Source organism: Hibiscus syriacus, unplaced genomic scaffold (assembly GCF_006381635.1).
Source record: "Hibiscus syriacus cultivar Baekdansim isolate YM2019G1 unplaced genomic scaffold, ASM638163v2 tig00001095_pilon, whole genome shotgun sequence".
Lineage (NCBI taxonomy): Eukaryota > Viridiplantae > Streptophyta > Magnoliopsida > Malvales > Malvaceae > Hibiscus > Hibiscus syriacus.
In genome coordinates, this window is record NW_024061842.1 from 155095 (window position 1) to 172166 (window position 17072).

The window sequence follows — 17072 nt, forward strand, 5'->3', positions numbered from 1 at the left end:
ATTTTAGGTTCAAGTAATTATATCTGGAAGGTGTATTGCTAACTGATTAAAAGATATTCTAAATAGATTTTATTTCGTAATCATCTTGAAATTATTAAAAGTAATAATTTAATTGTAATTCATCGTTTCTATGAATAAATTAATCTCCTGTCTTGACATTTATCTAGAAATTATGTTGTTGAGAACATTTTTACGAATAAAATGATAATTTTAATATATTTATTTATTTTTTGACAGATTAAATCTGACGTAATATGAATATTACAATAAATCCACTGAGGATGAATGTTACAATAAATTTTCGACCAATTTCAGTGTTTAAAGAGAAAATAACCTGAGTTTGCACTCTTCGCCATTATCGGAGGCAGTTTCATCGAATCGAACATCCCATTTCCCGGCTCGATACTCTTTGGTGTGGCTATCAAGGATGGCGTTGATTCGCAATCATTTTAGGAAACTAGTGTGGGAAATTGAGCAATTTTAACTTGGGAGTTGAAATCTATTCAAATATCCCATTGTTTTATTATTATTATATCGCTTATAGTTTGACGAGGAATTGACAAATTATTGTTGTTGTTGTTATGGTTGTGGAATAATCAGGTGGCAGCCGGAAAAAAAGATAAATGGTCTGGCTACAGATCGTCAAATGTTTGCTCTTAAGTCCTTTTCGGATCCCTTTAACAGGACGTCCACCACCGCTGAGCCTGTCAATTGGTTCCGATACACTGAGGTATAAACCCCAGCACGACATTTGCTTCCAGATTTACTCAACTCGTTCTGCTCTTCGATACAGAAGGCGAGTCCTAGAAGGGACTCATTCTGAACTTCAATAAAAAAGGCGGCTCCTAGAAGGGTCTCCCCAGCAATCCTTAAAACAACAGAGAAAGAATGTACGAAGGTTTTCAGATGCTGGCATACAGGAAAGGAGAAGCTAATTATCTGGACGGTTCATTTTTTAAACCCTCAGCTTCCAACCCACCCTTAGCAGTTCACCAGAATATTAGAAGCATAACCAATGGATTTTATGAGATAGCAAATGAATTGTCCGCTGAAGATGCTAAAGATGAGAAACTGATCCAGAGACGGCAGAACCTAGAGGCTGACTTTACTCATATCTCTGAAAGGCTGTTGGAGGATAACACCGGTGGTGGAGGACTTACAACAATAATAGCAAAAGTGCTTGTGATATGTAAAGCAGCTAACCATACTAATACAGGGGCTGACACTAAGTTTACCGGGTTCAATCCTACACGAACAGGTCTAGGGGTTGCTAGATTCTCTATAGTGAGGAAGACAAAGTACATCGAGCTTGCAGGATCAGGACAGTTGTAGTTTGTCATCCCTCTGGCCAACTGCATCCAAATGGAGTTTTAAGCTTGATTTTCAAGCAGTTTCAACAGTAGGCGTTACAATACCTATTTTTTATAGATTGCCGAAACCGATGGCCACTTGTAAAAACAAAGTCCCGCTTGATTAGCTTCCCTTGCCTCGCCTTCCCTTCCTATCAAATCATTTTCCCATTTACAGATCAAAGCTAAACTAAAGTTGTGAGGCCTCCAATTGACAGCAAGCTCTTTCAATAATAACACCAGCAGTCATAGCCCATAGCCTTGAAATTCGATGAAATGTCTAAAAGTAGAGGCCACTTTTGTATCCCTATGATTATAATCAGGGATAACTTGGGTATAAAAGAGTTTCAAAGAAAATGAAAAAAAAGAAAATATAAACCCCAAAAGAATGGGGCAGAAAAAGAGACAAACGTCACCAAGAACTGAGATTAGTGTCGAGATCTGTCATGCCAAGAGCCAACCATCCGCATTTAGCCCTAAAGGAAAATGTAGATAAATAACTGAGTTGGCATCGTACAGTTTGTGATGTTGCTTGGTTGAGTCTAATTTCAAAAACTCAAATATAACAAACACACTGGCCTTATAGCTGCTTCAATATGTTTTTTTTCCACATAGAACCCTAAGAAGCTAAGAAACTCAAGCTATCTTAGTAACTAACATATATCCTACCGTATGATGACCTTGAAAGATCTCCCAAGTACCAACATGGTGTCTACATTGTTAGACATCAAATTTCATTTTCTATGCCAATCAAGATTAGTTAGCAAACGTTAGCTTATTTACACTTGGGATATCAAAACAAGACAACCATCACCATAGCCTCATAGCTAAAGAATTTAGCCATGCATCAATTATAGAAAGTAACATCCGCTCATGTCTACATTTCCACAAGTCCACATCCCTAAAAGATACTCAAATAAAAACCTTTGCCGGCAAAACTTTATGCATATGATTTAAAAAATGTACCGACTGAAATATTAGCTAGCAAGCTCCCGAAGTCTCGAAAATTAATTCCAGAAGCATCAAATGAGTCCACAACTAGAAAAACAGATAACCATGAGAATGAAGAATAGCAACAATTAATCAAGAAAGAGCTTACTGCCTCTAATCCTAATTGGACCCTTTAACGTTGCTGTCTCTGCTATCTTTGGTTTCATTACCAACAGCATCTGCGACCAGAGCCATTGGCCTTTGATCAATAACTTCATCAATCAACCCAAAATCTTTAGCCTCTTCAGGAGTCATAAAATAATCCCTGTCCATATGCTTCTGAATTACATCAATGGGTTGGCCTGTATGCTTAGAATACAAAGCATTCAATGCATCCCAAACACGAACAATCTGCTTAGTGTGGATAGTCATATCTTTAGCCTGGCCACTGTATCCACCAGAAGGTTGGTGAACCATGATGGTGGCATTGGGGAGGGACCGCCTTTCACCCTTTGCTCCCGCAGCTAAAAGGAGAGAACCCATGGATGCAGCTTGCCCCAAACAGATTGTGTTGACCGGAGACTTAATGTACTGCATCGTATCATAAATTGCAAGACCTGCACCAAGAACAATACTGACAAGATTATCGAGAATATTGACAGATTTGGGCAATATTCGAAATTGGAAAGAGGGTTAAAAAGGGAAAGACCTGCAGTGACTTGGCCGCCGGGGGAGTTGAGGTACATGTGGATAGGTTTGGATGGGTTTTCGGATTCGAGGAAGAGGAGCTGGGCGACAACGACGTGGGCGGTGTCGTCGTTGATGGATCCGTTGATGCATACGATCCTTTCCTTGAGGAGACGAGAGAAAATGTCGTAAGCTCTCTCGCCGCGGGAAGAGTGTTCGATCACCATCGGTATCAGGCTGTAGTTTCGGGTGTAGGAACGGGAAATCGTGGGGGCGACGGCTGTGGTGCAAGAAATGAGGCGTTTGGTGCTTGGAATTAGGAACGTCATGGCTGCCTCTAACAGGAAATCTGGCTAGGGACTTTGTAAAACGGGAAAGGAACAATGCCCAAATTAAAATGGCTAGGGATTTTGAACCCTTTGGTTGTAAGAATAGATCTAATGCTCTTGCACCAGCTGCTCGTGGATTATATGTAACATTAACAACAAAACCTTATTTTCGTATGTAATGGGTGAAGAGAGATACGGAAGTAGTCTGTCTCCAACGACAGGTTGAAAGTAGCTTCCGTGAAACACCTCCAACAGTGAACAAATTAAAAATAAAGATAAAATACAATGCATGTATAAATAAATAAATAAATACATAGTTGAACAATCTTTATATGTATTTTTTGTATGCGCGTCTGTAATGGGAAGTAATCTCTGCAAATAAATTTTTACGTAAAAATCTCTGCATATAAACAAAACCGGCTAAATTTAAAAAGAAGAAAAATAAAGAGAAGAATACAAAGAAGTTAGCGATAGCAAGCTACAAGATGGAATATAGTCAAATGGGTTAAAACCTAAATTAAGGCAACACTACTCTGCTACCCTAGTTCTAAGCCTTCATAAATTTCAATAATAGAAACGTATAAAAAGTAGAAGTCATGGAAATTACTACAATGGCATTAAAAGAAGACAGAGATGTTACACCCTATGGTTGTGACCCACACTACTCAGCTACCCTGGTCTTAAGTCTCCATACTTTCCTATCAGAGGTCATGTCCTCGGTAAGGGCTAAATCCTTCAAATCAGATCTCAAGCAGTTTACCCACTTCCTCATTGGTATTTCTCTCCTTCTGGCACCGTCGACTGTAATCGACTCTAACCTCCTGACCACATCTGACGGTTGTCCTAAGAACGTGCCCAAACCACCGTAGTCTTCCCTCCCTCAATTTTTTGGATACATGAACCACCCCCAAGGACATCATAATTGCAGAGTTTGGTGTCATGTCCCACAGAGTCTTATCACATGCCCATCGAAGCATTGTCATTTCTGCTACCTCCATCCTCCTTACATGATCCTTCTTGATTGTCCAACATTCTGATCCATACAACAGCGCTGGTCTTATTGCCATTCTATAAAATTTTCCCTTAAGTTTTAGAGGCACCTTCTTGTCACACAAAACTCCAGTATCAGCCCTCCACTTTAGCCATCCCGCCTTTATACGGTGTGTAACGTCATCATCTACACCCCTATCTTTACGTATCATAGACCCTAGGTACTTAAAACAATCCTTTGAGGGGAGAACATGTCCTTCTATGAACATCTTTAACGTTTTGGTACCCACTGAAGTTTGAACATAAATACTCTGTCTTTTCAATATTGATCCTTAGACTTTTTTCTTCCAAAGCAGTCTTCCAAGTAGCCAGTCTACTATTCAGCTTGGTTTTTGTTTCAGCAACTAGGACAATATCGTCAGCGAAAAGCATACACCATGGAACACCGTCTGGAGTCGCACAATAGATGTCGTTCATAATCAAGGTGAAGATATAAGGGCTAAGAGATGACCCCTGGTGGAGTCCGATTTCCACCGGGAATGTCTCGGTGTCGCCAACTGTGGTCCTGACGTATGTAGTAGATCTATAGTACATATCACGAATCACCCGAATATATGCAGTTGGGATCCGTCTCGTTTCCAAGGTCTTCCAGATCGTATAGCGGGGCACGCTATCATACGTCTTCTCGAGGTCAATGAACGCCATGTGAATATCTCTATTTTTTCCCTATATTTCTCTATAAGCCGTCGAAGTAGATGAATCGCCTTCGTAGTAGACCTGCCTGGCATAAAGCCAAATTGGTTTTCTAAAACCCTAGTAACCTGTCTCAACCTAACCTCTATCACCATTTCCCATAGCTTTATGGTATGACTGAGTAGTTTAATACCTCTGTAGTTACCACAACGTTGGGGATCTCTTTTATTCTTATAGATTGGTATCATCGTAGACTCTCTTCACTCCTCTGACATCTTGACAGTCTCTATAATAATATTAAAGATATTGGTCAACCACTTAACTCCCTCTTCTCCTAGGGCCAACCACACAGTGATAGGAATTTGATCTGGACCGACAGCTTTGTCCATCCCCATATTTCTAAGAGTCATTTTAACTTCCTCAATCCTAATCCTACTTGTAGGGCAGTCATTGGCCGAAGTATGATGGTCGGCAATCATTATCTGTTACCGATTTTCATTTTGCTTTCTTATTTCTTTTCAAATTAGATTTTCTATAAAATTCACTTAAAATCAACAATTTTATTTCAAGATCTGATGTTCTAATGCTCTGATTTCCTCCAACAATCGTCATATCAAATTAATTTTAATATATATTGTTTGTCTTCTCAAAAAAAGTTTCTTGAAATATCGATTTTTGAACAAAAACTCCAAACTCTTAAAATCTAAAAAAATCCTCTAAATCATTAAATCGATAAAGTGATAAAAGACTATAAAACAAATTCATTAATGTCAAAGTCATAAAATACGTCACAAAATGTCAGTATCTTAAAACTAATTAAAAGGACAAGTTTCAATGAAGAATACAATCATATGAAATAAATAAAAAAATGACTGTTACATCATTACCTTATTCGATAATGTTTAGTAGTGACTTTAGTTAAACCCAATATTACGATGGAATCAATTTAAAATTTAATGATATACAAACCATAAATTTAATGACATTTAAATTAGTTTATACTTATTTTAAAATATTCAAATCTTATACACCATATTTCATTAATTTACATGTATATTCTGAATTCTTCGATTAGCACTAAATATGTAAGAATAACTCTTTGATATACCTACCGATATTAAGCTTGTTTGATTAAATCAGTTATAACAATAAAAATTTATCAATTATAGCAACAATGATAGCAAACGATACCCCATAGATACTTAAAGAACACCAAATTCCTCTGAAACACAACGCGACAGAAATCTTAAAACCAAACATCAACTAGAACTCCAAAAGTCTTACAGTTCCCAACAAAACATATGATCTGACATGATAACATTTAGAAAAGAGATGTTCCCTTCCCTTTCTTGTCTCCACCGATTTCAAAGTGCTTGCACCTCTGCAAAAACACACCCACAAATTAGCTCATGAATAAAAAAACAATGGTGTGCAAGGGATTTTTCGACGACACTAACCTTGATCGGATGCTGGGAGACATGCTTGCAACCTTGGCATTGAAGCCTCAGCACAATCTTCTTGGTGGTCTTGGCCTATTCAAACCAATGAGCACTTTAGTATATATACATATTGCTCGGAAACACCAATAATCAGAATTTAACTAAACATCCCAGTACTTACTAGTATCAGAAGATATTGAATAAGATTCTTGATGTTTTGGTTATATGACTAACAATATACCAAATGCTTGGAGCTTTGGGAAATAGCAATTAATCAGAAGAAAAAAATGAATTAACTAAACATCCCTTACTAACTAGTATCATAAAATACAGCATAAGATTCTTAAAATTTACATTACATACCTAAACATATATAAAATGTATTTGGTCCGGTTTGGTTTTTTAATAGAAGATAAACCAAACCGCATTGTGCGGTTTCTAAAAATGAAACTGAAACAGAATGACATAAAAAATGAAATTTTCGATTTGGTTCAGTGTTACGGTTCTTAATTGTTCACTATTTTTTCAAACTCAACATCTAAAGAAAGCAAGTTCAAGCTTAAAGAGAGTGCCAACACACAAGTTTAAATTCACCCAAAAAAAAGTTATTAGTTTTAAGATATTATTTTGCTAAGTTTGTCTTATAGCAAAATAGAAAAGAATTTGATTTGAATCATTATTTTTTTTCCTTTTAAATTTGGTTTGATTTGGAACAAACAAGTTCCATACGAAAACAAACGAAACGAAACCAAATTGTGAAGTTATACGTCGAAATCAAACCACAAAATGCTCCGTTTCATTGCACATCCCTAATATATATAATGCTGGGGACCCTCAAGATATAGCAATAATCAGAGAGGCAAAATGAATTGAGTAATCACCCTTCACAAACTATAATCGGAAGATATAGCATAAGATTCTTGATCTTTTGTTATTTAAGTAAATACCAGCCAAGTAATAAAAGATTGAGTGATAAGGAATTACTTTCTTGTGGAACACCGGCTTGGTCTGGCCACCATAACCTGATTGTTTGCGATCGTAACGGCGCTTCCCTTGAGCAGCCAAACTATCCTTACCCTTCTTGTACTGTGTGACCTTGTGCAAGGTGTGCTTCCTGCACTCCTTGCTCTTGCAGTACGTCTTTTTCGTCTTAGGTACGTTCACCTGCAACACCACACCCAGTAAAGCGTATCCTCAAAACAAAATCGAAAATTAATAAATTTAGCAACCCATTTCCTAGATGAAGACGTTCATCGACAAAAAACAGTTCAGCATCGGACGAAACTAACCCTTACTTTGCAACCTCATCACCTAATTTCACATTAGGATTTGAGAGTCCCCCCAATGCTAAAGTAATATATACTGATTTGATAGATCCAAAATAGATGCAGAAAAGATAAAGTAAAATAAGGAAAAAGATATAATGAGAGTACCATGGCTGCTGCTGAGGATGAGAATACCGGAGCTCTATTTAGGCGAGGATGGTAAATCAGGAGGCCGCCATTCTAAGTTCTAACCTTCATATATACTGATTTATCATTCTAGGGTTTTTTAGGGTTTCATTTTTCAGGTTGGGTTTTGGGTTAAATGGAAACTGAAGCCCAATTGTTCTTGATCATGCTTAGATTTACGCACTCTTATAGACCCAAAACGAACTTTAACCCAGGGAAGGCAACATTGTATATGGCATAAGAACTAGGGTTTCATTGCCAATTATTAAAAAATAAAATGATAAATAACATAAAATCATTTGAACGATTCAAAAAATATAAACTATACCTCAAATAAATAATAATAATTCAAAATAAATAATTTTTACTTTATGTAATTAAATCATATGAACAATGAAAGATTATAAAACGAAATTAATTCATTGTTAAATCATATATTAAAATATATTAAAACATAAAGAACACGCATACCGCGAGCTTCGATGATCCAGGTATACGTATATCGAAGAAATTGGGTTGAAGCAGCCATTGATGATCAACAAATAGAAGCTACGGCGTTCAAAATTTACCTCAATACAATAATGCTAAGGGTAAACTACATATTTAGTATTTAAACTCTTATTTTTATTCTATTTCGGTACCTAAACTTTTTTAAATTGCATCTAACGTTTAATTTAGGTTCATTTTGATATCATGATGTTAAAAATTTAACAGTGATATTAACGTATCACCATAAGAAAATGTCGTGTCATCATTGAAAAAAAATAAAAATAAAGTATCACGTAAGTAATTTTTTAATTTTTAACAATAGATATCAAATTAAAACTTAAACTAAACATTAAGCATGATTTTGGAAAAAAATAAAATTTAATTATTAAAATAGAATAAAAATAATAGTTTAGATATTAAATATGTAGTGTATCTTAATAATAATGATGAGGATGGAAACATCAAGTTTCAAATGGATGGTCATGGAAATTACATTGGATGTCAACAATAGTAAATTTGTTTAATTTGACCATAGAGATCAAATATTATAAAATTACTCCTATTTAAATTAATATTATTATTGTTGTAGCGTCTTATTATATTTAATCTAATAAAATTAAGTGTGAAAAATAATAAAATCAAATCTTTGAATAATGTAGACTGTTTTTCTATTACATTATGTCGTTAATGTTAGGTGATAGCCGAACGAGACGAGTAATGCTGACCGCCATGATTGACATACGCAAGTCGAAATTGGGAGAAATTACTATATGGATTCGATTCATTATATTACTTATATTATCAGCTACTAAGATTCATCTATTTCAAAATTAACTTTTAAATTACTCATTTCTTATTTATATGTAAGAAACGAGTGAAGATTTTCTTTGAAAAAGAATGAAAAGAATGAATATTGTTGACCGGAAATATATATATAACGTGATTAGCTAAATCTATCTAATATTTTTTTTCAAATTCAGAGTCAACCATTTCCCACGTGTTTTACACCAAAAATCACGTGACATGCCCAACAGCCAATTAAACAAAATAACACTCGTTTAGAAAGAATAAAGGATAAATTACATTTTTTTATATAATAAATCAATTTCCGATTAATCGATCTATCTGAATCGGATACTGCAGAGGTAAATGATAATCTTTAGAGGTTATTAAATTATATTTAAATAATTATTTTAGACATTAAAATTTTAAAAGTATAAAATAATTTTTCAATTATATCAAAATATTAGTATAAATAATATTTAAAATTTATTAAATTATTATAAAAAATCACCAAATTTATTGAAATTGTGCAAGTATTTATAAATTACTGATATTATATTATAATAAACTAATCAATTTAATGATTATTTTATAATTTTAAAAGTTTAATAACTAAAACAACTATTTAATTATAATTCAACAACCTCTTATGTATAATTTACCTAATAATAAAAATCTACGCATATTTTTTATAAACCAAAATAATATTCAACCTATTGATTGATTATCTATATTGAGTACTGCATAGGTCCATTATAAAAGCAAGCAGTCCTCTCAAACCAACTACTACATTCATGATATCAAGATTCGAAATTCGAACATTTCACAAAAAATCGAATGGTTCATTCCACTGTATCTACTCGTAAATGAAAAAAAATCCTTGAACATAGGCCCACAGTACTATTTTATATAATTATTTAAAAATTTTAATAAATCTTAAAATCCAAGAGTCTGACTTCCATTATTTTACTAATAAACTAAACAAGCTGACTATTAATATTTCGTCGCAAATAACTTACACAAAATGCCCCTCGGGCTCACTTTAGCAAAACGAGTAGAGTTACATCTAACATGCACGTGATCAAAAGCAAATTGTACAAGGATTTCACAAGGTAAATGGGTGGTTCCTCTGGAGCAACCCTTCCAGCACCACCTTCTTCTTATACTCCGACGAGTTCAAATATAAATCGTTGGAGTTCACGGTTCTTTCAACGGTGCTTTTTTACTGTTACTTCTGGTTCGGAAATGAGGGCAAACATATAACCATGCCGACGTACAAAGAATGGCGCATAATCGACCCCAAAGTACCGTTGTTATCAAGGTCACCATGATGATAGATATACTCATCACCGACTCGAATCTCGCGATTGATTTGTTGTTTTTCTGTCCGAGGCTGATCGGATCATGAATCCGGGGACTCCCCGCCCGTTGACTCCGTTCTGGAACCGGTAACGACACCGTATGGGACAACCTGGTTGGTGTTTTTTTATGTTTGATCATCGGTGAACCCGGTAGGCTTGACCCCGTTCTCGTCGGCTCCGACGACGATCCCTTTGGCGCCCTCGACTGAAACAGTGAAATCCATGAGTAGAAACGTACGCTGATCGCTTTTTTAGCCTACATAATAATGCAGTAAAGAGATGAAATAAGCTTATTAATTAGGGCTTCATTTAAAGTTCCCACACTATTAAACAAACCTCTTTAGGTGTTTCTCGTGCAACTTGATCGGTGAACGGCGGTCTCCGGTGGTCACCTTTGGAATTCCCACGTGAAGGTTTATGAGGTTTAGAGGAAGAATTGTTGCTATCTGGTTTCTTCTTCGTCTTGCTATGATCGGCCTCGGCTTTGTCTGTGTTATTTACAGGCACCATTTTGGTGCTAGACTTCCTCGAGCTTAACCGAAACCTTGGCCAAGAAACCGAAAGGGTGTTCTTTTTCTGGGATTTTTTCTTCACGGAGAACCCAAAACAACCGAGAAAGCAACTGTTTCTGGGGTTGGTTTGATGAGGTTTGGCCATGGAAGAAGAGGTCATTAGAGAAGAATTAGGGAGACCGTAGACATGCAGGAGAAGAGACTTTGAACACGCGAACTGGTTGGCTCGCTAACTAATGGAATAGTATTATTCTATTCGTATGAAAAATAAACCAAGGTAGAATATTTTTATATGTTTGATTTACTGGATTGAGATGTTATATTTAAAAAATGATTAAAATTTTAATATTATAGGCTCTATTATTAGAATATTTTTATAATGTTTGATTTGAATTAATTAAATAATAAATTAGATATTAATTGTTAAAAAAATAAATTAAAAGATTGATTTTTTTGGGAGAAGACTTGGACTTGGTGTTAGAGTGTTTTTCTTCCCACACGTTTTCGCAATTGTACAATCAACTTCCTTAAAATATACAATAATGCAACATGCTTCGACAAATCTGTTATAATACTAAAAATTCATTATTTCAATGCCCATGGAAAGCAAATCCTAGTTTCTCTTTTTCCTGAGTTTATATTTTTTTTTTCTATCTTTGTGACAGGCGGTAACACTAGTCTTAAAGTTGGTTAACGACTATTAGTATTTATTATTTTTATTTTATTATAACGTATCTTTATTTTTAATTTTAATTTTTTAATAATTATACTTTTATGGCATGTTTTCTTGTCTTTATGATATACTTTCAACAGTTTGGTTATTGTTATTGTTTATTCTTATTCTCAGGATTGGATTTAACATCGTCATGACTGATCAATATGTCACATATTTGTTATCATGTTGATTTTTCATGCTTTAGACCCTCATATTATATTTGGATACACGAATTGTGTTCGTGGATAATTTTTTTCACAAACTCGACTATGGTTTGTGGTTTGTCGGTGATTTTTTCAATAGCTTGATCTCTTTTTATTATTTGTTTATCGATGCGGTCAGATCTATTTGTATCTACATTTTGTTTGAGTTTATTTGATTAAGTTTTTTTAACTTTTTTCTTGAGCGATCCTTGTGTCATCTTAAGTGGTTAGTTTTCTTGTATTAGTGATTGTAAGAAAATATATTTGTTATGTGTTTAACTTACGGTTATATTTATAAACTTCCATTGTAATTTATATATTTTCTAATTTTAATAAAACTATCCACGTCTATGAGAGAGAGAAATCACTTTAACAATAAACATGTAAAAGCTGGGAGAAGACTTGATGGTTGGGTCTGGTATGGGCTGATTCGTGTAGCTTTAAGAGTGAGATTGAGTTTATAAGATATTAGTCGAATTAGACGCAAGTGAGTCGAATAGGCTTTGTTTTACTCGCAATTCTTTTTATTTAGTGTTGTTGGAATCGAACCAAACCGAACTGACTGATTGAACCGAAAAATATGCGGATCCGATGTTCCAACTAGTGCTACAAATCGAAAGTGTAACGAATTGTTCAAAACTGGTAAAAAATGAAAAAAAAAACTAGGAAATTGAATCAAAAAATCTTGTTAAAAAAATCATATAAACTGGTTTTCTCAATTTTTAACTTATTAGTTTGAATTTTTTCATCTTAACTTGCTGGTTTAATATATCTGTGCGGGCGCATGTTAATGGTTTTCTCTGGGTGCATGTTAGCAGGGCTAACGAGATCTGAGTTTTCCGGTGCGATTTTGACGATTTTCTGGAGGTCTTCGATCAGTTTTTTCTCTTCTTGGTTCTTTCCATGATGAGTATTGGTTTAATGGATCGGAGGAAGCTCTTTGGGAGTGGTGCTAACATAACCTTGGAGTATTTCCCTCTAGTGATTCGAGAAGGGTCCCCGACTACGTCTGTTCAGCCTCCTTTGGAGGTTTTCGAGGTTGGTATTTCAGAATGGAAATTGTCCTTTGTGGGGCAATTCCTTGGGTTAGCTCCACCATTTGCTTCTATGCAATGTATTGTAGTTAATATGTGGAAGACGGCTCTGATAGGCTCGGGTGTTCAGGTCAGTCTAGCTGGTAGCAATTTGTTTGTTTTTCGTTTAGCTCTGAATCTGCTCGTGATTGGGTTTTAGAAAACGGACTGTGCCATATTCAGAATAAGTCATTGATTTTAAGAAAATGGGAACCAACTATGAAACGATTAGATTTTGATTTATCTCAAATTCCTGTTTGGGTTTAACTCTATAATGTGCCATTAGAGCTTTACTCACGAGCTGGGTTAAGCTACATAGCAAGTGTTTTAGGTGTTCCTATGTTTATGGACTCTGTGACTGCGTCTAAGTCGAGGTTGAAGTACGCTAAGGTTTGTATTGAAATTGGTATGAGGGATTCGATTTCTAAATCTGTTGATGCTGCGTTGCAAGGTGGGCTAGCCACTTCGATTCGAGTTGTGGTCCCTTGGATGCCTCCTTGTTGCCCGAGATGTAGTGTCTTTGGGCACAGTGAGAAAGTATGTTCAGATGTGCTAAAACCTCAACATACTGTGGTACAGGTCTAGAGGAATAAAGGAGATGATAAATGTCCTGAAATTGCTGTAATTGGTGGAATTGAGGCATTGCATGAACCTGTCCATCTTGATGGTGAAGGGTTGGAGAATTAGGTGAGTTCTCAAGTGGAAGAGTTGGTAGAGGAACTGGTGGAAGAATCTAAGGCCATTAGTAAGGTTGCAGTAGGCATGACTGTTATTGAAGAGTCTGTTATTTTACCTGCTGCAGTGGATTTTCCTGTTCTCCAAGCATCTTCTCATAAAAAGAAAGCTAAAGGGAAAGGTAAGGATAAAAAACTTCTAGCTGGTTTTTCGAATCATTTTAAGGTACTTGTGACAGTTGCTGGTATATAAGGTGCTAGGAAGTCTCGAGTAGTTTCTATGGGTGTTGTTGCCCTTTTGAATGAAATAAAAAATTAAAAGAAATATATTATGGATAAGTCTGTGAGAGTTGCTGTGGGAGCTGTTGGGGGGGAGGTTAATCCTGTTTTTACTCAATGATTGCCTGCTTCTGGAATGTCAGGGGGTTCAATAACCCTATGAAGTAAGTGCAAGTGTTTTCGAGACTTGGTTAGCTTAATGTGGATATTGTTTGCCTTATGGAGACTCGGGTGATGAGTGTTAATATGGATAGACTGATTGATTGTTATTCATTGGATTGGGATAGTTACTCTAATCATGAGTATTATGAAAATAGGAGATTATGAATATTTTGGAGGAAATGACTAAATTTTGCAGTTCTGAAAGTTTTAGATCAATTCTTGTCTATAGTTGGTGAGATTAGCGACCATAGATGTGTCATAATATTTGTTTATGGAAGTAATAATGGGGCTGATAGGAGAAATCTTTAGAGGCAATTGGAAGAGGTGGAAAGCATGGTGGGGTGTCTTCTTGGTTAATAGGTGGTGACTTCAACATTATTACTAATGCTGAGGAAAGTTCTAATTTTGAGAGGTTAGGACCTTATGATATTGTTGATATGGAGGCATTCAGAAATTGTTTATCATCCTTGGTGCTTATAGACCATCCTTTTGTGGGGCCTCTATTCACATGGTCTAATAGGCAAGAAGGGAATTACTTAGCTCGTAAGCTGGATAGAGTTCTAATCAATTCTCGGTGGCTTGAGGATTTCCCAAATTCCTTTGTTGAATTTAAGGCTCAAGGGGTATATGATCATTGCCCTACTTTGATTTCTTTTTTCAAGGAAAATCCTGGTCACAGACCTAAGCCTTTTAAGTTCTTCAACTGTTGGGCTAGGCATGGGGATTTTAAGAATGCAGTCAAAGAGTCCTGGTAGCTTGAAGTGTCTGACACTATTATGCACTGCCTGTTTATAAAGTTGAAAAAGCTCAAGTTGAGGTTAAAGGAGTTTAACAGATGTCATTTTGATGACATATCTAGGAGGGTTAAGGCCAATAGGGATAAGATTGAGCAAGTGCAACTTGCAAATCTTTTACAATCTGGTTGTTACTTAGATGATGAAAAGATTATTCAAGATGAGCTTCATGACCTTGAGGTGGCTGAAGCTTCTTTTTACAAGCAGAAAGCCAAAGTTCACTGACTAAAGGAGGGTGATAGGAATATTAAGTTCTTTCACTTTGCTGTGTTGAGGAAAAGAAAGAAGAATATTGCAAGATTACTTTATGCTAAGGATGACACTCGGTTGGATATATTTGAGACTATGTCTGATGAGATGGTACGGTTTTATACTGAGCTACTTGGTGTTGAGGATGTTGAAGTTAAAAGTTGTGATATAGATCTTCTTAAGGGCTTATTGGGGTAAGAATTACCTTATGATGCCGCTGATTCTATATTAAAGGAGGTTTCTAATGAAGAAATCAAGGCTTCTATGTTCAAGCAAGGGAATGAGAAGAGACCAGGGCTTGATGGGTATACTGCATATTTTTTCAAGGTGACCTGGGATATTGTGTAAAAGGATTTTTTAGCTTCCATTAGAGAGTTCTTCCAGACTGGTTCTCTGCTTCTTGCTTTTAATGCTACAACCATCGTCTTGGTGCCTAAGTCTCCCAATGCAGGTATGGCTAGGGATTTTCGCCCTATTTCTTGCTGCTCGATTGTTTATAAAACTATCATTAGAATTCTTGTAAATCGTTTGGCTAGTTACTTCCCAGACATGATTCTGCCAAATCAGTCTGCTTTTATTAAGGGGTGTAGTATAGTAGATAACACACTGCTAGCCCAGGAGATAGTTAGGGGATATTCTCGCAGTTCACTTTCTCCTAGGTGTGCCCTTAAAATTGACCTTAGGAAAGCTTTTGACTATGTATGTTGGGAATTTTTGATGAAAGTACTTGCTTCTTTGGGGCTTCCTAAGGTGTTTAGGGGTTGGATTATTGCTTGTGTCATTGGTGCAAGGTTTTCTATGGCCTTCAATAAGAGCTTAGTGGGCTATTTTAAAGGGAGTAGGGGAATAAGGCAGGGTGACCCACTGTCCCCTTATCTCTTTGTTCTTGTTATGAATGTATTGTCCCACTTGTTAAACGTTACTGCTAGAAATGGTTTAATTCGGTTCCACCCCAAATGTAAGCGTGTTTCTCTTACTCATCTTAGCTTTGCTGATGACCTACTCATTTTTTGTCATGATACTGAGGACTCAATATTGGGTGTTGTTGGGGTTCTTGGGGTTTTTTATGAGTTGTGTGGGTTGCATCTAAACGCTGGAAAGTTCGAACTGTATGCTTGTGAGGTGAATGAAGATGTTTTGAGCAGAGTGCAGGCAGTCATTGGTTTTAAGTTGGGCAAGTTCCCTGTTAGGTACCTTGGTGTGCCATTAGTCACCAGGAAATTAACTGTTAAAGATTATATTCCTTTGATTGATAAGATTAGTAGCAATTTGAGTGTGTGGTCTAAGTTGAAGTTGAGTTATGGTGGCAGACTACAACTCATTCAGTCTGTCTTCTTCAGTATATCAAATTCCTGGTGTAGGAAGTTGGTTTTGCCTAATGAGGCCATCAGACAGGTTGAACAGCTCTGTATGAGGTTCTTCTGGAAGGGTGATGATGCACCAACTAGGGGGCAAGAGTTAGTTGGCAGCAAATGTGCTGGTTAAAGTCTGGGGGTGGTTTAGGCTTAAAGAGTTTAGGTTGTTGGAACAAGGTGTGCTGCTTCCTATTGATAAAAAAATATTTAGCAAATGCTGGGTCACTTTGGGTGGCCTGGGTCAAAGAGTATGCTTTGAAGGGGGCTATTTTTTGGGAGGCTAGCTACAAGCCCCAACTTAGTTGGATACTGAGAAGGTTGCTTAAACTCATGAATGAAGCAGCTGATTTATTTGGCAATGTGGTGGATTGGAGTATGGTTAAAAGGAGCTGGGTTTGGGAGAAAATGAGGGACAAGAGAGAGAAGGTAAGGTGGGAACATCTGATCTGGTTCCCTTTTCATATCCCAAGAAAGTCAATTGTTACTTGGATGACTGTTTTAAATAGGCTCCCAACCAAAGACAGACTCATTCGAATGAGAATGGAGTTGGATGGG

At 36.1% G+C, this 17072-nt stretch overlaps 3 protein-coding genes across 4 annotated transcripts; all 3 read right to left on the minus strand.

Moving 5' to 3' along the window:
* Positions 1–2173: 2173 nt before the first annotated feature.
* Positions 2174–3411, minus strand: LOC120119791 (ATP-dependent Clp protease proteolytic subunit 2, mitochondrial-like). Its single transcript, XM_039139602.1, has 2 exons — positions 2989–3411; positions 2174–2896 (listed from the first exon to the last, which is right to left on the minus strand). Exons 1-2 carry the CDS (start codon positions 3293–3295, stop codon positions 2460–2462), a joined length of 744 nt encoding a protein of 247 aa, XP_038995533.1. The 5' UTR covers positions 3296–3411; the 3' UTR covers positions 2174–2459.
* A 2766-nt stretch (positions 3412–6177) lies between these two features.
* LOC120119819 (60S ribosomal protein L44) lies at positions 6178–7948 on the minus strand. Its single transcript, XM_039139625.1, has 4 exons — positions 7851–7948; positions 7402–7581; positions 6436–6510; positions 6178–6359 (listed from the first exon to the last, which is right to left on the minus strand). The coding sequence occupies exons 1-4, from the start codon at positions 7851–7853 to the stop codon at positions 6300–6302; spliced, it is 318 nt and encodes a 105-aa protein (XP_038995556.1). The 5' UTR covers positions 7854–7948; the 3' UTR covers positions 6178–6299.
* A 2284-nt stretch (positions 7949–10232) lies between these two features.
* On the minus strand, positions 10233–11252 carry LOC120119800. 2 transcript variants are annotated; one of them, XM_039139616.1, is made up of 2 exons: positions 10838–11252; positions 10233–10706 (listed from the first exon to the last, which is right to left on the minus strand). In XM_039139616.1, exons 1-2 carry the CDS (start codon positions 11171–11173, stop codon positions 10338–10340), a joined length of 705 nt encoding a protein of 234 aa, XP_038995547.1. In that variant the 5' UTR covers positions 11174–11252; the 3' UTR covers positions 10233–10337. The 2 variants fall into 2 exon arrangements, with proteins under 2 accessions (XP_038995547.1, XP_038995541.1); XM_039139610.1 differs by having other exon boundaries at positions 10233–10757.
* Between the last annotated feature and the right edge of the window lie 5820 nt (positions 11253–17072).